The sequence below is a fragment of the Condylostylus longicornis genome, unplaced genomic scaffold (assembly GCF_029603195.1).
Source record: "Condylostylus longicornis isolate FDR11 unplaced genomic scaffold, ASM2960319v2 ptg000101l, whole genome shotgun sequence".
Classification (NCBI taxonomy): Eukaryota; Metazoa; Arthropoda; class Insecta; order Diptera; family Dolichopodidae; genus Condylostylus; species Condylostylus longicornis.
Window position 1 is genome coordinate 308,177 of NW_026578069.1, and position 26,331 is coordinate 334,507.

A 26,331-nucleotide genomic window follows, 5' to 3' on the forward strand; every position below is an offset into this window, starting at 1 on the left:
CTTCTTCTACAAACTAGTCGTCAGTGTACAATAATATGTTTTCACAAACAGTTGACCACATTTTCTAAGAAATTTTATTGGAATTCTTTCTTTTTAAATTACAGTGAATATTCACTCTGAAGTACTAAAATTTAATCTCATGTATTATGAAGCCAAGAATTCAATATTCTACAGTTGGAAACATAATACTCCATTTAAAATGTAAAATAATAAAAGACTTGAAAAAATTATAGTTGATCGTTATTAGATATTGTGTATGCGACAATATTCTTGTTGAATAATACGCGATATTCACATTAAAAATTTATTGAAAATTTGTAACAGATTTATAAAATATAAAAATTTTAATCTGTTAGGAAAGAATAAAGTAATAATCTAAATATACTCGTAATAATGAAAATTCAAAGAAAAATGTTAAGATCTTATTGTTCTTATGTTAACCGTGAGTTCTTTTCTAACTTCAAATCCAGAATTTCAATATTTTTATTATAGTTTTTTTATACGTTCCAATAAAATTTAGTGTTTATATATAAAATTATTAACCTTAACATAAGGTATAAAATTTTAGAGTGTGGTGGATTCCATGGAAAAAAACAAAGATAAAATTTAATCAAATTAATTTTGCATACCAAAAATTTTTTTTCCTTTAAAACAGGGTCAGATCTAAAATTACGATATTAAAGTTCACATTATTTTGTTATACATTTTTAACATAATGGTGATTCTACATACATATATAAAAATATTATGAATAATTAAATTTTTCAGTACCAAAATAATAATATTTAATCAAAAGAGATTTCAGAATGTTCAGATTAATTTCTCAAGGGATTTGTTTATCAAAACTCTTTTACTCTTTAAAAATTAAAAATTAATGAAATTTCATTATGATATCATTACGAAATTATAATTATTTAATATTTATATAATATTCAAGCAACTAAATTTAGTTTTATAATATAAGAATATTATGAAACTAAATTTAGTTGCTTGACTAATCAGCCATTTAACAAAATAAAAGAAAAGAAAATTATTGAGACAATAAAATCGTTTTCTCTTTTTTTTTCTTAATCTTTTAATCTTTACTTTTAAAACTCTTTGCGTGTATGAAATTAGTTAAATTTTATTTAATACATCCTCTACCATTAAAAGTACATAAATATTTTATAATATCTAATAGGAATATGCACATCAATGTATACACAGTGCTCTGCAGGAAAAAAATTGTAAAATTTTCCAGGAATTAACAAATATTGTTGAATTCCACATTTTATAATCGAATATTAAATAATGATTGAAGATCATTTTATCTGTATAATATAAAAAATATTATGCCATATTAGGAAATTTTAATATTTCAATAATAATAGAAAATTTAAAAAATTTGCCACATCGGAAGAAAAAATAACACTAGTATCGATTGGTATATCAAAAATATTTTCAAAATTATTTTTTCATGGAATATGGGGCGTTTTAAAGTAAGATTTATGATTTGTAACACGACTGAACCCATTATGAAAGAATTATGATGATTTAGAAAACTAATCTTATAATGCGTCATCTTTCAAAAATTTTCAACGTTTCAACAGTTAATATCAAATTATTAAAATTAAAAATTTAGGACAGTGTTTACGTATCTGATGTTTAAACGTTGGTAAAAATGTGGATTCAAAAGGAAGTGTAAAAAATGGTGTTCTCTTTCTTATTTCAAAAAATTCTCATCAAACAAAATCCACGAACAATATTGTTGTGCCAATACAAAATCTTACAAAATATTAGAGCAGACTCTGAGTAAACAGAACCAGAGAACTTAATACATTGTTCAAACTCTCTATTTCTCTTTTGAGGAATGATTGTAATAATTCAAAAACTTCGTGTTTGAACTTTTGCCCTTAGCAATTTTCATTTTACTGTCTATTCCCATTACTTAATGAAGATTGACCATGAACTAATGACCGAATATTAATCTAAAATCAAAAAAAACTTGACCTTCAAATTTAAAAGAAAAAAATAAGCATATAGAGAAATCAAAAACATTATTTAATCCTCAAAAAAAAAAAAAAAAAAAAAAAACTTTGCAAACATGTAAAGGAAAAGGAAAAAAGAAAATATAAAATTTTTTGAATTTCCATTTTTTTTTTTTTTTTTTTTTCTTATCAGATTTTTATCCTTTAGCCCCTAATGAGATATTATAATCCTTAGGAGGTTTCTTCATTTACTGTTAGCTCTGTATTTTATGATTATTATTATTTTTATTTTAGGTATTATTCACTATTCATATTTTTGGACATCCAAAATGGAATAGTCAAATATTTGAGGTTAATTTTAATAAAACAAAAAAAAAAATGAAGGTTTTAAGATAACCATAAACAAAATTTACCATTTTTCTTTTCCTATTATTTTCTCTTCCGTTTTGTTTTTTCTTTCCTTATTTTTTTTATTACCGTATTTATTACTCCTTTTCCTTGAATTTCATAATTCGGATTTGTTTTTCATTAAAATCAAAAAAGAAAAAATTCTTTTCATAAAAAAATTTTACTTTCAAGTTTTTTTTAATAAAATATTTTTTTTTTGTTTCGAATATTTAGAACAAGCAGCAGTTAAAATTCAAGCAGTATTTCGTGGTCATAAAACCAGAGCAACTATGAAAAATAATTCAGAATCAAGCAATACAAAAGAGTCTGGTAATACAGCAACATCACCATCAGCAGAAACAGAACCAACTAAAGAAGAATTAGAGGCAGAATTTGATCCAAATGATAAAGGTATGACCAATTATTTTGTATAAGCAAATTTACAAATTAATTTATAAAACTTTTGGAAAAAATTTTTTTTTGTTGTCTCATTTTATAAATTTTAAAATTGAAATGTTTCTTAGTCTTCTAAAGCCTAAGTTTTGATTACAGATTTTGTAGTAAAAGCGCATAGTAAAAATTTTACATAATTTATTGCCGTATTTTTTAGAAACACCATAGATGTGACTGCTTTTTAGCACTTTTCCTAAAAAAATTTGAAAAAAAGAGGTTTTGATTTCCCTCTGTTCGTCCGCCCGGCCGTGGATCCATTTACAAAACTTCTATGGTCTTGAAGATAGAAAGCTGAATTTTTACTAAACTCTTATTTCCCTAGAAGATAACTTTTCTACCACCCCCCTCCCCACCGTCCGCCACTGTAACAAAATAATTTTAACAAAACAAATGTTTTTCAAATGCTACAAATGCAGGAAAGTTATTGCTGACTTCTTCTACTGCGGCATTGGAATTCTAATTTACCGTTATCTAAAATCCGTTTTTCCTAAATTTTTAATATTGTTTTTTTTTTAGATCTCAGATTTTAGAAGTCTGAAATTTTAACAACTTTTCTTTTAATCTAATAAATAATAGATTCATAGTTCTAATAAAAAATGGTAGTTTAAATAAGTAGTTCATATTATTAGAAGAAATTTGCTTCCATCTTAACCCTCTCTCTCGAGTTATCACATTTCTAGAAAATTCAAATTTTCGGCACCATATATTTCCGAAAATGCAAGCTTTTCCAAATTTCTATAAATACAGAAGGCTTACAAGAAATGTAATTATTTTTCTTAACTTATACAATTAACCCATGAGTTCGGCCATTATGTTCAATTTTTTTTTAATTTCAAAGATTGCCTACAATGCTTATCCTAAATGTATGCAATTTTTGGAAATATTTTGGTATTTATTTTTAAAAGCAGAATTTTCAACTGTTAAAGTGAAAAGTGCTACTTTACAAACCAATGGCTTCACCCAACTTAATTTATTTTTTCGCGAGCCGCCAAAAGTTTTACATTATTTTATTGTTTATTTAAAGAACAAGATTTTACGCATAACAATCAGTTTTATTAAAAAGAAGTGTATAAGTCCTTACTATCTCTCTCTTACTTTTGCTATGCTATTAGAATTTGGTTGGGTTCTTTTACACTCGACTTTCAATTTTATCTTAAATACTAAATATGTTTATTGTTTTTGTTTTTCTGTCCTTTCGAATATCTTAATTTAAGGAATATTCATAGTGTATCCAATTCCTTTTAGTTTTAGTTTATTTTCCCAAAAGATTATGAAAATATTTGGTCCCTTTCTTTTTCTATATTGAAAATAAATTTAGAATTAGTAAAATTTTAATTTTTTTTTTCTTTAGCTTTCATATTTTATTTTAATCTTATAAAAAACATAAATTTTTAGTCAGTTTTCGCAAGAGAATTAAGAGAATTTCAAAGGTTTTTCTAATATTTTTTTTATCTCACTCTCATTGCCTCAAAAACAAATTTTAATTTCAAGTTAAAGTCCTCCTAGTACGCATTTTTCTTATATGATTTAAGATGAAAAATTTAAAGTTTTTTCTCAAATTGTTCATGAGTCTTGCACTGAACTTTTTCGAAAATCTTGTTGATTAGATTTTTCGAAACCATATTATTGTTTTTGGCATGTCAACTACACTGTTATAGTCTCTATCTTACAGGTTTCAATTTCAGGCGATAAAAAAATTTTTAGTACTTTTGAAAAAAAACTCATTTTTGTGAAATTTAAATAAATTTTATATGTTTTCCATTTTTGTGAGAATCATAAAATCTTTAATTGGCTACAAAATGAATATCTTATAAACATTTTATTATGATTTCAATGTGGTTTAAAAAATCTGTAAGAATAATGTATTTTTACACAAAATATCCTTTCGCTGTATATTGTAGTATGTGTGCTCTTAAGATTATCATATCTCATAAAAAGGACAATAATGCTGCTTTTCAATTTTCATTTTATGTCACCTTATTATCACATTTTTTATGGTTTTACTTTTTCTTGAGTTAAAAAACTCTATGGGAAATAAAATTTGTGCTATCGTAGTCAAGAAATTTACAAAATATTCTAATGAATCATTTAAATTTAAAAGGCATTTAATGGGATTTATAAATGCTTTACGTTAAATTTGTATACTTTGCAATCTAATTTAAGATTATAAAATGCAAAAATTTCGTTTTATTTTTTAAGAATTTCAAATGGGAAATTAAATAGTTTTTTAGTAAACTCAAGGTGTAATTAATTATTTATTTTTAAAATCATAACTTTATATATACAGAGTGATTCAGAAATGTATACAACAACATATACCATTGGTTAGAGGGTCAAAACTGTTTGTTTGAATAACTCATTTTTTTCGGAACGGAAATTGTAAGCAAACTGAAAAAGTAGGAATTTCGTGAAGGTTCGTTAAAATTTCCTGTAACTTGGAAATTCTTAAGATTTGGCACCTAAGCCACTACAAAAGTTTTACCCATTTTTGGCCCTATAATCAATTATTGTATATCTTATTGTATACTTTTTTGAAACACCCTGTATATGAACACATATAGTGTATGTACTTTGATATTTTAAATTTAAAAGTCAAATGGTTATTTTAGGAACTTATATTTTTTGAAATGTTCGGTAAACAAAAATTAAAATATCATTAAAATTTATAAAAAAATTTTTATTTGTTTTTAAAATTGTTCTGGTATTGTTGCATTCAAAATTCCACTTATTTTCCACTTATTTTCCACTATAGATGCAAATATAAATTTAAAAGATTTATGACTAAAATGTTAATCTAAGTTTGAATAATTTTCAACAAAAGAAAAATATCAAAACTCTTTGAATTTTCAAGTTGAAAAAGAAAAATATTAAAAAGTTGATTAAAGTTTATGATTTATCTAGATCTTGCTTATTTATTTTCCATCTCAAAATTTTAAAGAATGAGAAAAGTTTTACGGATATTTCAAACATTTTTCAAATGGGAAAAATGAAAACTTAAAAAATAATTTCCAAATTTCAACGTTATCGCGACAAAAGTTCTCAAGAAAAAATTCTTATCATATTTTATAAAAAATTTCATGGTTCGACATTGATGAAATTTTAAAAGATTAGCAAGAATAAAAAACATTAATAAAATACAACTGTCGCAGTATAAAATTTTTTAGTAAATTTTGAAAACTTCAAAATTTCCAGGGAGTCGACATTACAAATAGTCTTTTCTCTGGCAGTTTCTGGTAATTTCTCCGAAAAATTAGTAGAATTTTTGGATTTTAAATGAAATTTCAATAAAATCATAATTTAAAATTTTTTTCAATAATTTTAACAATAATTTTTAAAATTTGGAACTTTGTAAGAGCAAAACATAAAATATTTGAGATTCTGTTCAAGGTAATATGAACCTCTTCTTTTTTATTTTTTTTCTGAGTCATTTGTATAAATTATAGATGTAGTCAAAAATTTTTATAAATCATAGTTTAATTTTACATGGCCTCATCCTTTTATTGCCACAGTAAAAATTGTTTTTCTCTTACAATTTTAGAATATTTTTAATTTTAATTTCATTAAAACAAAATTCCTTTCTATTTGAATTAACATCAATACTTCACTAAAATTATCACACTTTGCCAAATTTTACACGATCATTTTATATCCAGTCATTAATAGTAAAGATAGTAGCTAGAGCTTTTTTTTTTTTTAAAATATACGTAATTTTTGAATATTTGCCCCTAGAATTATGCAAAAAGTTATATTGGTAATAAAAAGACCTCAAAATATTAAATTTAATTATTAAAATAAAATGTAGTATTTTACTACAATATTGTATAAATCCCTTCTAACGATATTACATGTGTATATTGCACAACAGCGTTGTAGCTGAAATTGCTCTAATTCTAATTCTAAATTCACATACGTTATTATTAATTCGAACAGGAATATGCAACTATACTAAATATGTAAGTTTGTCCATTTTGCATTAACGTGAATGAACATTATATAAAGAAAGTATGGAATTATTTACCTTATTGTATACATATATACATTTTAAAAGGAATTTTCCAAAAGGATATTTACATTTATGTATATATTGTTCATTATAGTAAAATTTTGTTCAGAAGAATGATTTTACATATACTTTGTACATTATACAGCTATATAAATCGCATGAAAATGTAGACGTATAACCTTTTTGTATATAGAAGCACTAAAAAAAAGAATTAATATTTTAAAAGTTCATTAATTTATGTTCTACTGTATAACCTACATTGAATGTTTAGTAGAAATTTAATACGAAATCTAACCGGCACAATAAAATGAAAGGTCGACATTATAATTAATGATTATTTTTATTTTTTAATTTATTATTTTCTCTTTATTATACTTTTAAAATACGTAATGTAATGCTTATTAAAAAGGATATTATTATCCTACAAAATTATACAATATTATTTGTAGACCTACACATTTTGTATACCAATTGTAATAAACTATAAAATAGGTTTCTCAGTATTTATTTTTTAATTATTTAGTACAAAAAATTTGCTTTTTAAAAGAATAATTATTATGGAATAATTTGCAATCTTAAATGACTTTATTACAGTTTTTGTGTATAATAAGGATAATAAAGGGACTAAATTGTATAAATGAGATTTTTAAATAAAATAAAATGTTAGAAAATTTTGTTAAATTGTGAATTCTTTAATTATACGTTTATAATATTATTGAACTGAAACTGAAAAATTTTGTATTATTAAAATAAATATCAATAATTATTATTGTGTTTATTAATTATTGAATTTATAGATTGGGTTCAATGTTAACTGAACCCAATCTGTGAATAATCTGTGTTGTGAATATTTTCGTGAATATTCTTTTAATCTGTGAAAGTTCTGTGAATATTTTCAGTTGATTTCACTCTAATTTTAGTTGTAATGGTTGAAGAATAAAGTTGTAGTAGGACAATTTGTCAGGATAATTCAGTTTAATTAAATTTTTGCGCAAAATTTTTTAGAGAATATTTTATAGGATACTCCAGTGTCTTAAGTTTACTAATGTAAATTATTGTAAATTTGCTCTTAATCTTAAAAACTCAAAAAATAATGTTAATATAATATAATAATGTATTAATAAAACACTTAAGTGTCCTGCAGACAAATTTATTTCCGCTTCTACGGTTATTTTGACAAAAAAAGAAAATATTTCTATTTACTATATCACAAGCTTTAATAAAATTCTTGCAAAAATTTGTATACATTAGTACTAATGTGGTGAAAATTTGAATTTATGTACAAAATAGATTTTATATAGTACATTCAGTAATTTTATAGAGAATGTATTGTTTATATGTACCTATAACCCTGTAACTATAGTGTATTCGAAAAATTTACCTCAATAATTATTACCATCTACATTATAAACTTATCATATATATACGTGCTCTTATACATATTACACCTGTATAATGGTATTTATTTTTCGAAATATACCATATTATGTACAAATATATAACATTTATACTTTTGATATCTATATTAATATTCAAGAGATTTTTATCATGGTAATATTCTAGCATTAGTGCAAATAGATAAGGTTAGCATGAAAAGTAAAGTTAAGTACCTTCAAGGAAAAATGGATTAATTTAATATATATGTACATTTATAAATTTTTTCACTATGACTTTTGCGTGTACTATATATATGTATATATATGTATGTGTGTATATTAAAGATAATATTTGGCACATGTTACCAATTTGTTCTTGTTTTAAATAATGTTTATAAGATTTGCAAGAATAAGAAATATAAGATTATTTTTTAAAACAAATTTTTTTTTTTGAGCAAGTTACTGTTGTTCTATTTTAGTTCCGTTTTACAATTTCCTTCAAATAATTTAATTCTAATTAAATAAATTATTAAAGATGATAAATTATAAATTAATTTTTTTCATTTATTTGAGTTTTTCTTTTATGAAAAAAGGAGTGGAAAATATTTAAAAAAATTAGAAACAAAAATGATTTGCCTTAAAGGGATTGTATAACATTTTTATTTTCTCTTATTTTTGGTGTCTTCAATATCGAAAAATTGTTAGAATAACTTTTTCTAACAATTTCGTTAGAAAATCGCCGCAGGCTACACAAAGCATGAAAATTAGAAAGCATGAAAATTTTAGTAACACAATTGTCAAGCTTTGTGAAGCAATACCCTATACGTTGACATAACGTGAAGATTTTTTATTCCTTTTAGTTTACATAAAATTGTTTTTATTGTAATACAATCATGCTCGCTCTTCTAATAGTAAAAGTATGCATGCTATGTAGTATGCATGCTCTCATAACATATTATTTTTATATATGCTATTGCTATATATTACATATACCATTGCCAGACATAAAACCTTGAATAATATAGGTATAATATTTTCAGAATTGCCAAAATATATTTATTTATTGAATATTTTATCTCAACTCAAAAAATCTCTCTCATTTGTTACATTCCATTAAAATTTTATGATTCTAAATGAAGTTAATATTAAAAGTAATTAAAAAAAAATTATTCTAATTAAGTTCAATGTGATGCAAGTATAGCTGTTTGAATTATTCTTTTAGCTTGCAAATTAAATTTATTTACTCAAATTTGTCTTCACGTTTTTCCCATGGAATTGCAAAATATGTGAAGCAATGTGTTTGTGGAATTTTCTCTGTTAATCGTTAATAAATAATAAAATTTAATAAAATTTTAAATTATTTGTATTTTATAATTTATGCTAAAATATTTGTTTTTTATTTTCATTTTAGGTAAGCTTTACAAAAATTTTTGTAACATTGAATGAGTAAGTGCTAAAATTACAAATTTTAATATTTTTATGTAACTATAAAATTTATATATAATAAACACAAGAAACTTTGTTAGTGTACTATCCTGGTATTCAAAAATATTTAAATGAGAAATAAAAATTTGTGTTCCAGGTCAGCTATTACCTTGGAACGCAATATTTTTTTTTGATGATATAAAGCATAGTTAAGCAATAAATTTATTCTTTTCTTCCAATGTCATCTACTTACAGATACCGGACAGATTTTATTTTAAAATTACTGCTTGGAAATACCTTACACATATTTATACAAAATTAATATTATTGTTATATTCGTATATAACAAAACGCCTTGAAATATTTGAATAAAGCAGAAATAAGTCAAAATACAAGTCGAAAACTTTAAAAATTTTTGTTCCAAGTAAGATTAAAATACAAGAAAAAAAAAATAATTTTTTCTTTTATCTAAATTTTAAGTCTATTATAGGAAAATTAAAAATTCTTCCATTAAATAGAAAAAATTCCATTATAAATATTTTATCGTAAATAAATTTATACATTAATTTCATGTCTGGAAACTTTTTAACTAATAAATATTGAATAGTCTTGCCTATACCTAGGTAAGTACTCGTGAATTTTCAAAACCGTGTGTTATTACTTAAATAATTTTTAAGGATAAAATATTTTTTGCGAATAAAGAACTTCAAAACACTCTTCTATATATAAATTTTCATATAAATCAAAAAAATATAAAATTTTTTGGGAAAATTTAGAGGGGGGGGAAAAAAGGAGAGGAAAAGTATTTTGAAAGGAAAATTTTCTAATGCCAAAATTTTTTGCTTTTTTATTTGTTTATGTAAAAATTGTCGGCGCAAAATAACTTTCAATAAGTTTATTTAGTAAATCAATAAATTATAATAAATTTTTGTATATATAGATATGTATGTATGTAAATAGTCATTTATCAAGATGAGTTTACATAGATTGTTATGTAAGTAATTTGTTTTCCTTTTTTTTTTGGGGAATGAGAATAATTCTTAGAAACGACATAAGATCTACAAAATGCTTTTAAAACAATTTGATGTCTAAAATATGGTTGGTTTCTAATGAATTTTATTGATTCTACTACATACATATACTTTTCTATACTTTATGTTCCTTATCCATATTCTATATATATATTATAGTATAAGATAGTACTGGATTAAATCCATGTATAAAGTATAAGAAAAATTTTGTAGAGAAATAGAAGAAATTAAATTGATTAAGAAAAATCCGAGAGGAAGATATTTAGAAAATAAATAAAAAAGTTTAGCTATATTATAGATTAATCCAGTGAGTATTATTTTTCTTAATTTCATTTTGACTTTTCTTCAAAATTTATTGGAATAAAAGGACTACGTAATTGAAAAAGTTTCATTTAATTATCTTTTTTATATTTTTCTTGCTCCGCCTTGTATTTATCGCATTATTATAATTACATTGTGTAAGAATAATTTCTACATCGGGGTATGCTAATATAGGAGCACAATTTTTATAATTTTTTCAAACTATTAATTATAATGAAAATAGCAATTATTATTGATGTTGAAGTGTGAATTGATTAAATTCGTGTTTTTTAACATTAAATGCAATATGAGATATTGAATTGAAGAAAATTGTAAGGGTTCCCAATTGTATTTATTTCCTAAAGAAAACATAGAATTTTTTTCGTGTTCGGAATGATTTTGCCCGGAGGATTATTGTTATGAAAATGATAATCTTTGTAAAATAATGAAATTAAAAATTAAAATTGTTTCGGAGTTTTATGACAAAGAATATTTGTTAAAGAAATTACCAAAAATTTCTTGAACAACATTTAATGGTAGACTTGGTAAAGTTCGTGGAATGAATACAAAAAATTCATAACTCGTTCTATTGGAATTATTCCATTGATATCAATTGATTAAGTTATTTGTTCATTACAAGAAGTTTGTAATGAACAAATAACTTACAATTTGTTCATTACAAGTAATGTATATGCAAAAACTTACACAAAGAATTTATTATAACGATTGAGATTTGGCAAAGGCGATATAAAAAGCAAGGAAGCATTCTGTTGCGAGGAATTAATACAAAATAACTTGAATGGCAATGTACACGTTTAATATTTCTATCTCTATCCACTGCTGCCATCTAGTTTTGATATTACGTAGTTGAGTGGGATAAATTTTTTTGAATTAATGGATTTGATAAACAAAACCTTACCAGCAACAAACCAAAATCAACATATACGTTTCTCAAGACAAATATTTAAATAATAGAAAAACACAAAATACAAATTTTAAGTGTTAAGATGAAAATTTTAATTTTATTTCAAGTATATGAAAAATCGAAAAAAAAAAAAAAATCAGAAAAAAAAATTTATCCGCATAATGTTAAAAGTAAAGTTCTTATATAGACCTGCAACTATTATCAATTTTTTATGTATACATATATATATAGAATGATTAATGTTTATGGAAATTTCTCGGGGGTTAACAGATGAATATTTTTTGATTATAAAGTATTTCATGATTGTTTTCTTGGAGAGAGAAGCTTTTATAGAGAAAATATCAAATAAGTTTTATTGAAAATATTTTTCTTTTGTTATCCATTTTTTAAAAAAGTTTTCCTATTTTGTTGAAATTAAAGTATTTATATGTATTAAATATTTTAGAAAAAAATATTACATAAATATTTTAAATGTTATACGCTGTTCCAGAAACTTTTATTATTATTTTGGTGAAAAATTTTACAAGTACATAAATCATACATAATAATGATTATAATTTAAAATGTATTAGAATTAGAATTTCGACCTTTTTCAATTAGTTAGTTAGTTATTGAGTTTGAGAGGGTGAAGCGGCCGCATAAATGCTGTCACCCAGCAATAGTGCAGCAGAAGGACTACACAGTACACCTAACCCCCATTTTTCAATTAAAACCAAAGGAAAGAAAATAAATTTCATGCTTGGGAAAATAATATATGATCTAGCTGATGGTAGATGGCAGTAAAATTTATAATACTCATATACATTTGAATTTGTGTTTTAATTAAGAAAATTTAATATTATTTTAAATATTGAATTATTAATGCCTTGAGGTGCGTGTTAGCTGTAATTTGAACCAATACAATTTTGACAATTTTTTTTCACAATGGCCTCATTTAAAAATAAATCATTTTTAATTTGATCATTGCAGTTTCAATATTATTTGAATTGTAGTAAAAATTTTATGAAAATTTTACCCAACAGCTACTAAAACAACTAATTTCAATTTTGCTTCTTGTTGAAAGCTTCAGTTATCTTTTTACAAAATTCATTTATAAAAAAATTTAATGGTATTGCCCGAATAGTTTTAGAATTATAATGGAATTACATTTGAAAAGGTATGTAGTGTGAGTTCTTTAACCACCGTTTTGTTCACTCACAAAATAAATAAGTTTCTCTTTCATTTTGTACTGCAAACAATTTTTGAAAAAAAATTTTACCTTAAAGCAATTGGTTTTATAGAAGTTGCTGAAACAAACAAATGTTTTGACGAATGAATAAGCGCATGTAGACCGGTCATTGTTTCTATCAAGGAAATTATAGAAAAGCAGGCGTTCACAAGTAATTCGTTCTAAAATTTTACACTACTTCAAATGGACTTCATGGGCCAAAATGAATAAAAACAAGTAAAAACGTTTCAGTCGGTATAAACCGATTGAATTATACCCTGCACCTTTCGTTATTGTGTAGCAATTACTTGAACCTCTAAAATCATTCTATAGAAACTTCACGGACATGTCTGACCTATAATTGGACATCCGACTGCCAAGTTTCATGAATCTGACTTTATTATTTTTCCAAATATTTAAAATAAGCTTTTTGGCAGAGTTGTATGGCAAGTACCCGAACCTGTCAAGCAATTTCACTAAAACTTCACAAATATATCTGATCTATTATCGGGCACACAACTGCCAAGTTTCATGAATCTGACTTTATTATTTTTCCAAATATGTAAAATAAGCTTTTGGAGTTTTATGGCAAGTACCTGAACCTGTCAGGCAATTCCATCAAAACTTCACAAATATATCTGATCTATAATCGGACACACAACTGCCAAGTTTCATGAATCTGACTTTATTATTTTTCCAAATATTTAAAATAAGCTTTTAGACTTGTATGGGAGCTATTCGAACCTGTCAAGCAATCGCCCCAAAACTTTAGAAATATGTCGGACCTATAATTGGACACACGACTGCCAAGTCTCATGAATTTGACATTATTATTTTTCCAAATATTTAAAATAAGCTTTTAGACTTGTATGGGAGCTACTCGAACCTGTCGAGCAATTCCACCAAAACTTCAGAAATATATTTGACCTATAATTGGACACATGACTGCCAAGTTTCATGAATCTGACTTTATTATTTTTCCAAATATTAAGAATAAGCTTTTAGACTTGCATGGGAGCTACTCGAACCTGTCAAGCAATCGCACCAAAACTTTAGAAATATGTCGAACCTATAATTGGACACATGATTGCCAAGTTTCATCAATCTGACTTTATTATTTTTCCAAATATTTAAAATTAGCTTCTGGAGTTGTATGGCAGGTACCCGAACCTGTCAAGCAATTCCTCTAAAACTTCAGAAATACATTTGACCTATAATTGGACACATGACTGCCAAGTTTCATGAATCTGACTTTATTATTTTGCCGAATATAAAAAATTTGCTGTTGTAGTTGTATGGCAGCCACCCGAACCGGTGCAGCTATCCCATTATAATTTTTAGAGCATGTGTAGAATATAATTGGACACATGTATACAAAATTTTATATTTATACCTTTATTAGTTTCTGAAATATTTAAAATAAACTCTTTGAGTTGTATGGCAGCTACCCGAACCCGTTGTCCGAATTAGTCCAATAACAATAGGGCTCGTCCTTGGCACAAAAGAAAAAACTTGTGAAAGTTTGGTGTCGATTGCATTATTCGTTTTTGAGTTATCGTGCGATCGGACGGACGGACGGACGGACGGACGGACAGACGGACATGTCTAAATCGACTCAGAATTTTACGCTGATCAAGAATATATATATATGTCCATACCGCAGAGGACTCCTTCAAGTAGTTACAAACTCCATACCAAAGTTAATATACCCTTCACGAAGTGCAGGGTATAAAAACTGATACTATTAAAACAAAAAAAAAATGTTTCCATCTTTTTCTAATGTTTTAAAAAAAAAAAATTAAAAATGTTGTTTTGAAAGAAGACATCAAAGTCTTATACCTACAAAAAAAAACTCAAGATTAGGTAGAGAATAAAATGATAAATACATAAAAAACTTCAACCTAGAAAATTCGGCAAACCTTAAATAAAAAAAAAAACAAGTTTAACAAAAATATTTTTGTTTAAAAAAAAATCCAAAGAGAAGAAGAAAAACTTTTCCTGTTAAGAAAGTTTTTGATAACGTTGTTAAACATATTTTTGTTTTATGGACAAAATTAATTCCATTAGTTAAATGACTGCGATGTTACACAAGTAAAAATGGTTGAACTTTATACTCGTATTTTTTTCCTTTGTGTTATGTAAATTTTTGGTATTACATATGATGTGAAAACAAGCTGTTTGATGGTACCATTAATATTTTGGTTTTTTGTTTTTCTGGAATTAGAAATGAAATTTTATAAAAGTTTGTCTAAAAGTAATCGGATATTTTGTTTGAGAAAGAGTTTTAAAGAACTTTATCTATAAAGTAGAAAATTATTTTTTATCGATTGTATTGCATATAATAATTCGTGATCGCACCGAATGTGACATGTTTCTAGTGATCGATGCTATTCAAAAAAGTCATACCGGCTCTAATTTTTTAATTTAAAAAAATTATGGTTAAAATGCACATAACACTCCATCGACTAGGGTGAGAAGTGATATATATATATATATCTATAAAAAAATTATACTTGATGTATACAGGATGAACTTGTAACGTTGTATAATTTCTCAGAGGCAGAAAATTGGGACAATTTTATGAAAAAAAAATCTGATGTAGTCAGCACATAACCGACCGCATTGTGTATTGTCTAGTTAAGTGAAAGTGTTACAGAATATTAAAAAAATGTCTGTTAAATACTTCTTTCCAATTTTTAGGACATTGGTAAGCTTATAGTTAACATACCTAGAAAAATGTAAATTTGGCTCTTAGTAGAGTTTCGCTTTGTGCTACCCGAATTCCCTGAAATGCTCGTCAGTTAGTTTCGGTAACAACCAGAACTCAAATATCAAATTTCAAGAAATTCCATCAATTTGTTCTGTGAATATGGTGAAAAATGTGAAATCGGCCCGCAAATCAGTTCTCGAGCCCTGATCTTTCCAAAAAAGTTATATGTTCATTGCTTTAATATGAGGAATTCATATATTAAATTTCAATGAAATCGGTTGATTATTTCTCTTTATATACACAAAAGTGTATGTTTGGCCCGTAGTAAACGTCTAGTTGCCGATGCCTGATCTTTCCAAAAAATTTACATGTTCATTGTTTTAATACGGGGAATTCATATATTAAATTTCAATGAAATCGGTTGATTATTTCTCTTTATATACACAAAAATGTATATTTGGCCCGTAGTAAACGCCCAGTTGCTGATGTCTGATTTCTTCCAAAAGTTTGGAATTTTTGCGTATGACCGAGCAAAGCTTATATATGAAATTTCAAGTAAATCGGTTGAATACTTTCTTCAAAATGGTGAAAAATGTAAAATCGGCCCGCAAATCAGTTCTCGAGCCCTGATCTTTCCAAAAAAGTTATATGTTCATTGCTTTAATATGAGGAATTCATATATTAAATTTCAATGAAATCGGTTGATTATTTCTCTTTATATTCACAAAAGTGTATGTTTGGCCCGTAGTAAACGTCTAGTTGCCAATGCCTGATCTTTCCAAAAAATTTATATGTTCATTGTTTTAATACGAGGAGTTCATATATTAAATTTCAATGAAATCGGTTGATTATTTCTCTTTATATACACAAAAATGCATATTTGGCCCGTAGTAAACGTCTAGTTGCCGATGCCTGATTTCTTCCAAAATATACGAATTTTTCGCGGACGGTCGAGCTGAGCTTATATATAAAATTTCAAGTAAATCGGTTGAATACTTTCTTCAAAATGTTCAAAAATGTAAAACAGGCCCGCTAAAAAGTGCAGTTCCCGAGGCCTGATATATACCAAAAGTTGATCGATCCGTGCCATGGTGGAAACAAACTTACATATAAAATTTCATCAAAATCGGTTCAGCCGAACTTGAGATACACGCTTGCACACACAGACCGACAGACCGACAGACCGACAGACCGACAGACCGACAGACCGACAGACCGACAGGTTGCTAAAAATAGTTTATTTACACTTCCCTACTATGGAGAAGTACGTTCCCACAGAAAACTCGATATGCAAAATTTGTTGCCATCACATAACCTACCTATTGTTTACACAATACGGTCGGTAAAAAGAGACAGATCACAAATGAATGTTTATCCCATCCATATTCTAGCTGAGAATTTTTGGTTTCGACAAAATATGCAATGCAATAATTCAGTTGTAAATTGGACGGTTTCCAGGAAAACTCGCCATTTTATTATAAGTAGAGTAAACTGATGGCGAATCAATGTTTAAAATTAAGGTATTTATTCAATTTTCTAATAACGTAAAGGTGTAATTTTTAAAATTTTATTCAATTTTAAATTATTTTCCGAAATTTTAAATTTTAATTTTTTCAAATTTCAATTTAAAAATTTTTATTCTGTGATTATTCAATTCTTGAAGTACAACATTTTAGGTACATAACATTGCACTTTCCTTCACCTATAAATATGTCAGCTTTTGCAATGAAAGTATAGTTGAATGGAGAATGGTTATGCAAAAATAGTAGCTAAGTATGTGAGCGAATATAGAACCATTGTTTTGTACAAATTGCGAATAGAAGTAAATTTTTCGGCTTTCGGTCTTTTAAAAATCTTTTATTAGCTATTCCATATCCCATTGCCCAAACAATTCCTTTCCCGGTAGAGATATCAAAAATAAGAATATATTAGATAAAACCATTGAAGTAAAATTGGGAGGATACCACCATAGAATCATTTGTTTTGGGTGATTACTTAAGTTGCTTGACTTTTAAACCAAATATTACATACATTTTAAATTCATTAATATTAAATTATAACACTTTACAATTTAGTATAGAAATGACGCCGCGAGAATCAAGAAATCATTAACGGAATTGGAACCAAGCTACATGGAAGCAAATTTGTTAATATTATTAAAACAAATGTGTCAAAAAAGTTTTTGTTTTTCTATTCCGCTATATTTGTTTATCTGAAAGTTATTTTATTTTTTTTTTAAATTGTTGAAAATCGAAAGTTCGAAAGAAATTTTCTATTAGAATAAAATTAAATTTGTTTTCCATTTGAAATTTTTATAATATTTTTTGTTGTTCCATTAGAAATAAACGAAATTTGTATACGCAGTTAAAATAAAATTTATTCACCACGATAATTTAATAAAGGGTAATTTCCCTTTGTGTTTGTATAGCTCTAAATTTCTACAAACGTAATATTTGAGTATATAATATGCATATATACATATATATACATAGTATGCACTTCATACATTGTATATATTTTATATTATGTAAATTTTTTTTTATTGATTTTCTCTATTGTATATAACAATGATTTTATTATGTTAGTCAGCACATTTCAGGATATAAATATATATATTATATAATAGACATACCCATTGTAATATACTTACATTTTATGTAAGTACAATGCTCAAACCGCATGCAAAATAGATTTAAAATAGGGAAAATTTACATTCTATTGTTGTACTCTATACGTTATGATAAATATTCTATACATTTATTATATGAGTTAAATTGGACATTGTTGTGGTATTTTATACATGTTATATAACATGTATTTGTGTATATGCATTTAAAAGCATTAATAATTGTTTTTGTTAAATGAAATAACCGAAACTTTTGAATGCATATTTTATTATACGCTATATTGGAAATCATACAAGCAGAAAAGAGTACATTAAAATTCATAAATGTAACATGCGTTAATTTTGTATAACTGGAATACTCTTTATTTTTTGTGGTTATTATAATAATTACGTTATATAATCGGTGTACCAATCTAATAAGAATTTCAAGCGTTTAAAAGTATGTACTTAATAAGAAATTAAAATTTAACAGGAATTTTACAATAATAAATACATAAAATATGTGTGTCTAATACAAAGTTCTAAATAAGTAAATGGCTAGTATTATTTAAAAAAAAAAAGAATTACAATATTTAAAGGCATTAATACACAATAATATAATGATTTAATAATACCGCGGCTTTGGCCCTTCTCGACTCAAAGGATATTTTTTGATTTTCATCCCCGCCTACATTAGTGCACCTAGGCAAGTTATAGCATTGCAAGCACAAAAACACTACCCTCTTGTTCTCCTTCAGACAAAGACGGTAAATCTCGATTTCGGTTTTCGTCAACCTTTTCAGGTGATCTCTTTTGGATGTCCTTACAAAAATCCCCCCAACTTATTTCTCTTAAATCAGCACACATCTTTATTCTATTCTGCTATGACAAATCTTTCACTTAGATATTCTTTAGTCCTTTTAAAATTAGTTACAGAAATATCCAGAATTAATATCTGACTTAAACAGTATTAATTGCTTAAACATGAAATTTTGAGTTCAGAAACTGAAAATTTTTCCATAAATTTTAATTATTTCCAAAATATTGTATTTTTGTTTGTTTCTTTGTGTAGAATTATTAAATATTTAATTCACAATACGAATCGTTGTAGAATGATGCCCCGAAAACTAAATATGTTATACAAATTTGCCAATTATAATTCTGGTTGTTTTAATCTTCTTATTGATTCTAAAGGTAATAAATTCAGAACTATATATGGGCTTATGGAGTTATCTGAGCCTCAACAGCTATTTTTTTTTTGTAAAAATGACACATCATTATTATTTATTAAGATTTTTATCAAAATGATACACGATATTTTCTAAATCAAATTTTTGTTATTATAATTTCTAATTGTTATTTTAATCATATGTTATTAATGGTCTGGTAAACAAGGCAATGTCATTGTTTTACGTCATCAACTTAAGGACTTTTTATTATATACAAAAATATTTTTGTATGCTATAAACAAAAGTTGTAAATTTCTATATTATATACATATATACATACATATTACACTTGTAATACAAAAATGTTGGAAAACTATTGAGTCATTGTTTACGTCGATAGGAAAATTTTATTTTGTTTTTATGTGATTTTATAACGTGAATGCTGAATTTTTTAAAAGACTATTTATTTATGTTTTAATGTCAACTCTCCGTTTTTAGATTTAATTAATTAATATTAACGGTAAAAGCCCACAAGTGACTCATAATGGACGTGTTTTCTTTTTTCTATATATTTTAAAAAATCAACAAAACAAAGGACCAATATCAAAACTTGAAATACATATATATATATATATATTTTTAATTCCTATTATATTAGATAACCTATATATTTTTATAAAATATTTAATGTCTTTTATATTAAAAAAAAAAAATTCTTTTGTTCAAAATCACTTTGTTTTCGGCGTTGTTGTTATGCCCTACATAGATATTGTGAAAAATTTATATGTAAAAGAATATTTTACGCGAGTAAACTAAAATATTTTGTTTGCTTGATAATATAAAGAGCATGTTATACATAAATTTTTAAAAATATAATTTTAAACATACTCATATACTCTTTAATAAAATATATTTGTACATACATACATATATACGAGTAGCATAACCTACCATTTTTATTTAAAAATTTAAAATTCAGTTTATATTAATTTCAATGTGATTATACGAGTATAAGAATTCTTTTCAGAAAGAAAAAAAATTTTCATGGACCTTAAATTTTAATAAAATATGGTTTGGGAAAAATATAAATTTTCCGTTCTTAACATGCTATTAAATTCTGCATTTTCATAAATAAAATAAGAAAAATATAAAGGCGAAAATCTTTATTATAATATTATATAAATATAATAATAAGAAGAAGACCATAAGAGTCTATTAAAAATATTTCAAAATTTTTTATGATAAGTCTCGGGATCATAAAATATAATGTGAATTGTAATTCATGTTATTTTCGTTTTCTTCTTTACATTTTAAAAATAAAGCTTCAACTTAAATGTTATATGACCGCCATAATAATAAAAAAGCTGTTCTCTCAAAACAATATATGTTGGAGGAAAAAAAATGTGAAATAAAATGAAGGAATTTTGTAAATTTAATATTATTCAACGAATTCAACATACTATGAAATGAAAAAAAAAAATATTTCACCAGGTCATTATTACTGTTGTATACATATATTCGTATATATGATTTAAGCTTACATGACAGTGAAACAAATTACGACTCTACATTTTTATTGTTACAAGCTTCAACGAAAATCTCAATCACTATAATAAAATTTTGTAGTATGGTTAATATCAAATTTAATTATTTATATAATATTCATAAGATTATGATCGTTTAAAAATTAATTCTATAGAGAATATGAGCATAAAAAGAATTAATTACAAACTATTTGTCAATATCAAATGAGATGGAAATGGAAATGTTAAAATACGAAGTATGAATATCACAAACTAAGGGAGAATATCGGATGATATGAAAATTTTATGAAACTCTTAATAAATATTCTGTTAAATTTCATTCACGGAGCTCTGCAAACTCTATTAATTTATGTTATCCCCAGATAAACATTGAATTTACTCCAAATTTTTTATTGTAGAGGAATACGATCATAGAGTAATTTCACCTTATTATATTATTCTTTCGCAGAGTAATTTCTCCGGTATTTTAAGAGAAATTTTACTTAAAAATTTTTTTCATTATTCAAGAATTATGTACTCTCATCGAGTCTTTTTGCTAGTGTTATGAAAGTTATTTATGAACTTCTTCAATAATTCTAGTGATTTTATATGAAAAGTTATAATAGTGTGGGTAAAATGGGTAAAATTCTATTAGTATTATTTTTATACCATATAACAAAACAAAATGTAAAATTAAAGCACCATTCCAATTAAGTTCATTTAAAAAAAAAAAGAGAACATTTTTATATAAAAATTTTTAAATAATTGCTAGTGGACATCATCACTTCCGTGTTTCTTAATGCTTTTTCATTCTTTTTACACAAATTATTTTTATTTTTCTTGTTTCTCGTTTTCTACTCACTAAACTAAATTGTTTTATTATCAATTCATATTCTTAAATTTATAAGAGTAAAAACCCATTTGAAACATGAATTTCATTTTATTATTTTTCAAAGGATACAACAAGAAGAAAAAAAGAAAACCGAAAAGCAAAATGGTGAACGGAAAAACTTTTATTTATGTTTGTATTGTTTTTATTATTGTTATACAATGAAAAGGAAAGGAATGAAATAAAAAATATTTAAAAAAATATCCTTTTTTAATAATTTAGTCATTGTGATAAATTATACCATAGTAATATATAGAAATATATAGGAACCTATAGGTTATCTTTTAAATTCAATTACATAAAATATTTGTGCAAACAACTTTTTTTTTTCTTCATTATTTTCAATGTTTACAAAAATATAAGAAAAATCCTTACGAGAAAAAGCATCTGGTTCAAATATTTCTTTTACCCCATTTTCATTATATAGATTTAAAATTCTATAAAAACATAGAAAATTATGAGTACACAAAAAAATTCCTTGCACTTTACTTGTTTGTATATTTTTCAATAAAAGTGTTTGTATGGTGTAAGAAGAGGATCGCTTAACTGTAGAATTGGACTCTTGCTATATAAAAATTACTGTGTTAGTTATGGAATATTTTGGCATGATTACAAGGAGTTTTTCTCTCCTTTATACGAATATTAATAGCAATAACTCAATCTGAGGGAAATTAATGAAAGAAACATAAGAAATTTTATTATCAAAGAGAAGTCATCCTTTTCGAAAAGTAAGACATAGAAAATGAAATTTTAATTATTAAATATAAAAAAATTTGATTAGTATTATTTTTAGATCAGAATTATAAATTTTGTCTTTTAAACAAGGAAAACCTGAAAATTTCAATTTAATTGTCAATTCTGTGTGTTCCGTGAGCATCCGTTTTAGGAAATTAGGAATTAAAAGTTAAAATTTTACAAAATAAATTATCTCACTTAAGAAATATTTCAAGAACGAAATTTCCAACTATTCTATACCTCACATACAACTAAAACTCTTAAGAGTCTTAAATAGATTTTAGTTTCTAACAGTATGCTTACCAGGAAATACAACTTTATATTAAACACAGAAAATTTGTGACTGATAATTTCTACTTACAAAAAATTATAAGAAATCTTTCTGTTAATCGTATCTTCGGAAATTTTTTGATAGAATTTTTAATTAAAATTGTCAAAGCTACTAAAATTCAAGAGTACCATGTTGGATACCTAGACGAGTTTATTTCTTTTACGCGTGTTAGGTATGGAAAATAATAAGAATATATTATCTGTAGATCTTCAATCAATATTCAACCAATATTCAACCAAAATACTTTTTATGTTAAAATAATTTTACAACGCTGTGTCATGACATACCCATATAGTACTTAAATTAAAATTTATATATTCGAGTGAAAATGATTTTTAAATAAATTCGTTTTCTGAAAACAATTATTCATTTAGCACATTTTAGGTATACTGATATATTGTAAAAGGATATTTACATATAAAATTTAATAAATAAATTTTTAGATATTTACAAAAGACCTTTTAACTTTGTTAACTTAATGTGCACTTACACACATACGAATATATTCCTTAAAATCTAAGTTCGAAAATTACAAGTGTATTTTATGTAAACAGTATAAAATATAAAATTCTGGTATATTTTGTTTTCATAAATTTTCTAATACAGGCGCAAGCAAGTGAATAATATTTTATAATTTTGCATGAAAGCGATTTTCTACCTAAATCTCTTCCAGTTTTATTTGCTTTTCGTATATTTCGTATAAAAAATGTTTTCACAATAAAATGAGCGTAAATGGCTGCCGTTATATTCCGATCGGATTATTTGAGGTCCTATTTGGTGCTCCGTATTCCTGTACTCCTTTTCCCTCTTTTGTGCTCCCATTCTACTCAACTGAAAACAGAATATTTTGCTCCACAAACTCTATCTAAAAAAATGTTGAAAATTTCTTAAGGAATGCCCAATTTCATCACTGAATAGATGGCAGTTTAGTCACAGTAAAATATTATTTTCTTACAAAAATCAACTGTCAAATTTCTTGAAGTGAACTTAGAAAATATTTGACTTTATTGACGATATTGATATTAAATAGAACCATGTTGTTCATGCTGTGCAAATAATAATAACCCTCATGGATGGAAAGCTAATGTAGAAAGTTTTTGGGTAAAAATTTTTAAATTACAAAATGATCGAGGCGAAAAATAATTTCTTAAATTAGAAAAAATTTTTGCACAGTATTGAATATTGAGAATTTGTACATCAACAAAACAACTTTTGGTATTTATATTTCGTAAATTCATAAATTGACTTTCAAAGTGGGTCCTTTTTTTCTTCGAAAATACTTTGCTTTTAATTGAGAAAACTTCCTCTTCGAATAAATCAAATTTCACCTATTTACGTGTCATTTTAACGATTTACCCCCGTAAATGTTTAAAAATCAAATTTCTGCATATAAGTTTAACTTTTCCCTAATGTCTGCACGTGATTTTATTTAGAGAGAAAAAAACAAAAGAGAAAATATAAATGCTAAATTCTGATTCTAATGTTAGACTTGGACATACGAGTACGAACAAATTTCGTATAAAATATAAAAAAAAAACTTGAATTCTCTCCCGTTTTCATGGAAATAAAAGTAAAATTTTGTGAAGGTGTCTGTTTATATTATATTAACGAATAGAAATGAAAATTTAAAATTGGAACAAACGGAAGAAGAGCACATCTGTTATGAGTTTTATTTTATTTATTTACTTCTGTTTTTGTTGTGTGCATCCCTTTAAATTTCAAAATTGTTCAAATATTTATTTGAATTTTATGTTATGAGTAAAAATTATAAATGAAAAGGAGAAAAAATATTAAGGAAATAAGGAAATATATAAAGCAAAAGAAAGCAACAAAGGTACACACAATAAAAACTTAAAGCATTTAGAATTGTTTTTGATTATATGAGAAGGTTTTTGGTATGATTTTTTGTTCAGGTCGCGATCATAAATTAAAAAATATGAAATTTTGTATTCACTCGTTTTATTCTGCACACAAAAGGAAAAATTATTATTTTATACGTTTTGAATTTCATATTCTTTTGACTTTGTTCCGTAAAGTAAAATATAATATGAAGTCTTACACAATTGATCAGTCAATATTAGGATATTTGTAGCTAGCATTGTATAAATGGAAATTATTCTTACCAAATAATTCCAAATTATTCTTACTAAATTAATAATTACAAAATTGTTGAACCCAAAGAACAGCCTAATAATGATCTTTAATGAATTCCTGCTAAAATTAATTTTAAAAATTAATTTTAATATTTGATTCTTACTTATTTTATTATTTGATTAATTTTATTGTCAGCTTCCAGATTAAAGCATCATATAGCGAATCCATATTATTCTCATTTTCTTGAAATGTCGCTTTCGGTCTCTATTGGAGTACAATATTTGCGCTTTTAAACAATAAATAAATTCTGATACAGTTGAAAACACTCTGTTTTTTTATAACTTTGTCTTTAAACATTAAAATGAATATTTTGAAAATTTTGGAGTTCTAAATGGGAAATAAGATTTTATATTGTACATATAACAGTAAATATTAAAAAGAGGGAAAGAAAAATTTTGGCACAAACCAATGGTTTGTAAAAAAATCACATTTCACTTTTAAATTTTCAAAGGTTTGCATTAGGACTTTGAGAATGAATAAAATTCACAGTAGCTGTTTTCTTTTGAAATTATTCTATTATTAAATTTCTCGTTGCATAAGCTTAGGAAGAACATCAAAGAAAATTCAGAATAAAAGCCGGATTAAATTGAAAAATTATTCAAATTTTTTTGTGTGCTTTTTTTTCGAAAATGCTTCTATTGTCCTTTTACTTTCATAGAAATTTGTTTAGAAATTAATTTTTTTCTGATTCTGGAGTAAAAGAATAATTTAGTTAAGGAAAGTCTAATCAAATTAAAATTTTTCTTTCTTCATGTGTCTAAGGCTTAAAAGATACTGAGCTTAATTTGAAAAATCAATTTGACGTACGTACAGGTTCCTGGTACTTATGTGTTTTAAAAAAAGTGTGATCAAGTATCCCTATAGTTGCCTGGCGAAGGGCCTGGAAAGTGTGGATACTTACAAGTTCTATGAATAAGACAAGGAAAATTTAGTACACCTTTTGGGGGAATGCGTTGCTCTCGCTCGCACGAGCAGAGAAATACTGGGGCACTTTGCCCTAACGGGGACGAAGTTGCGGTCCTCCGCGCCCAACAAGTTATTCGAGTACATCAGGGCGGTGCATCGTTAGCAAGTGCTGTAGGGCCGTGCCTCGCATCCAGAGGAGGTACAAAAGAACCTTTACGCAGTCGCGTGGTAAACA

The 26,331-nt window shown here is 25.4% G+C and overlaps 1 protein-coding gene across 1 annotated transcript in view; it reads left to right on the forward strand.

Annotated features, from left to right (window-relative positions):
* LOC129614131 (neuromodulin-like) overlaps nucleotides 1–26,331 on the forward strand; it is a 170,705-nt gene that overhangs the window by 82,775 nt on the left and 61,599 nt on the right. Inside the window, exon 4 of the mRNA XM_055528533.1 lies at nucleotides 2,589–2,765. Coding sequence (XP_055384508.1) covers nucleotides 2,589–2,765 — 177 coding nt within the window. The remainder of the gene's footprint in view (nucleotides 1–2,588; nucleotides 2,766–26,331) is intronic.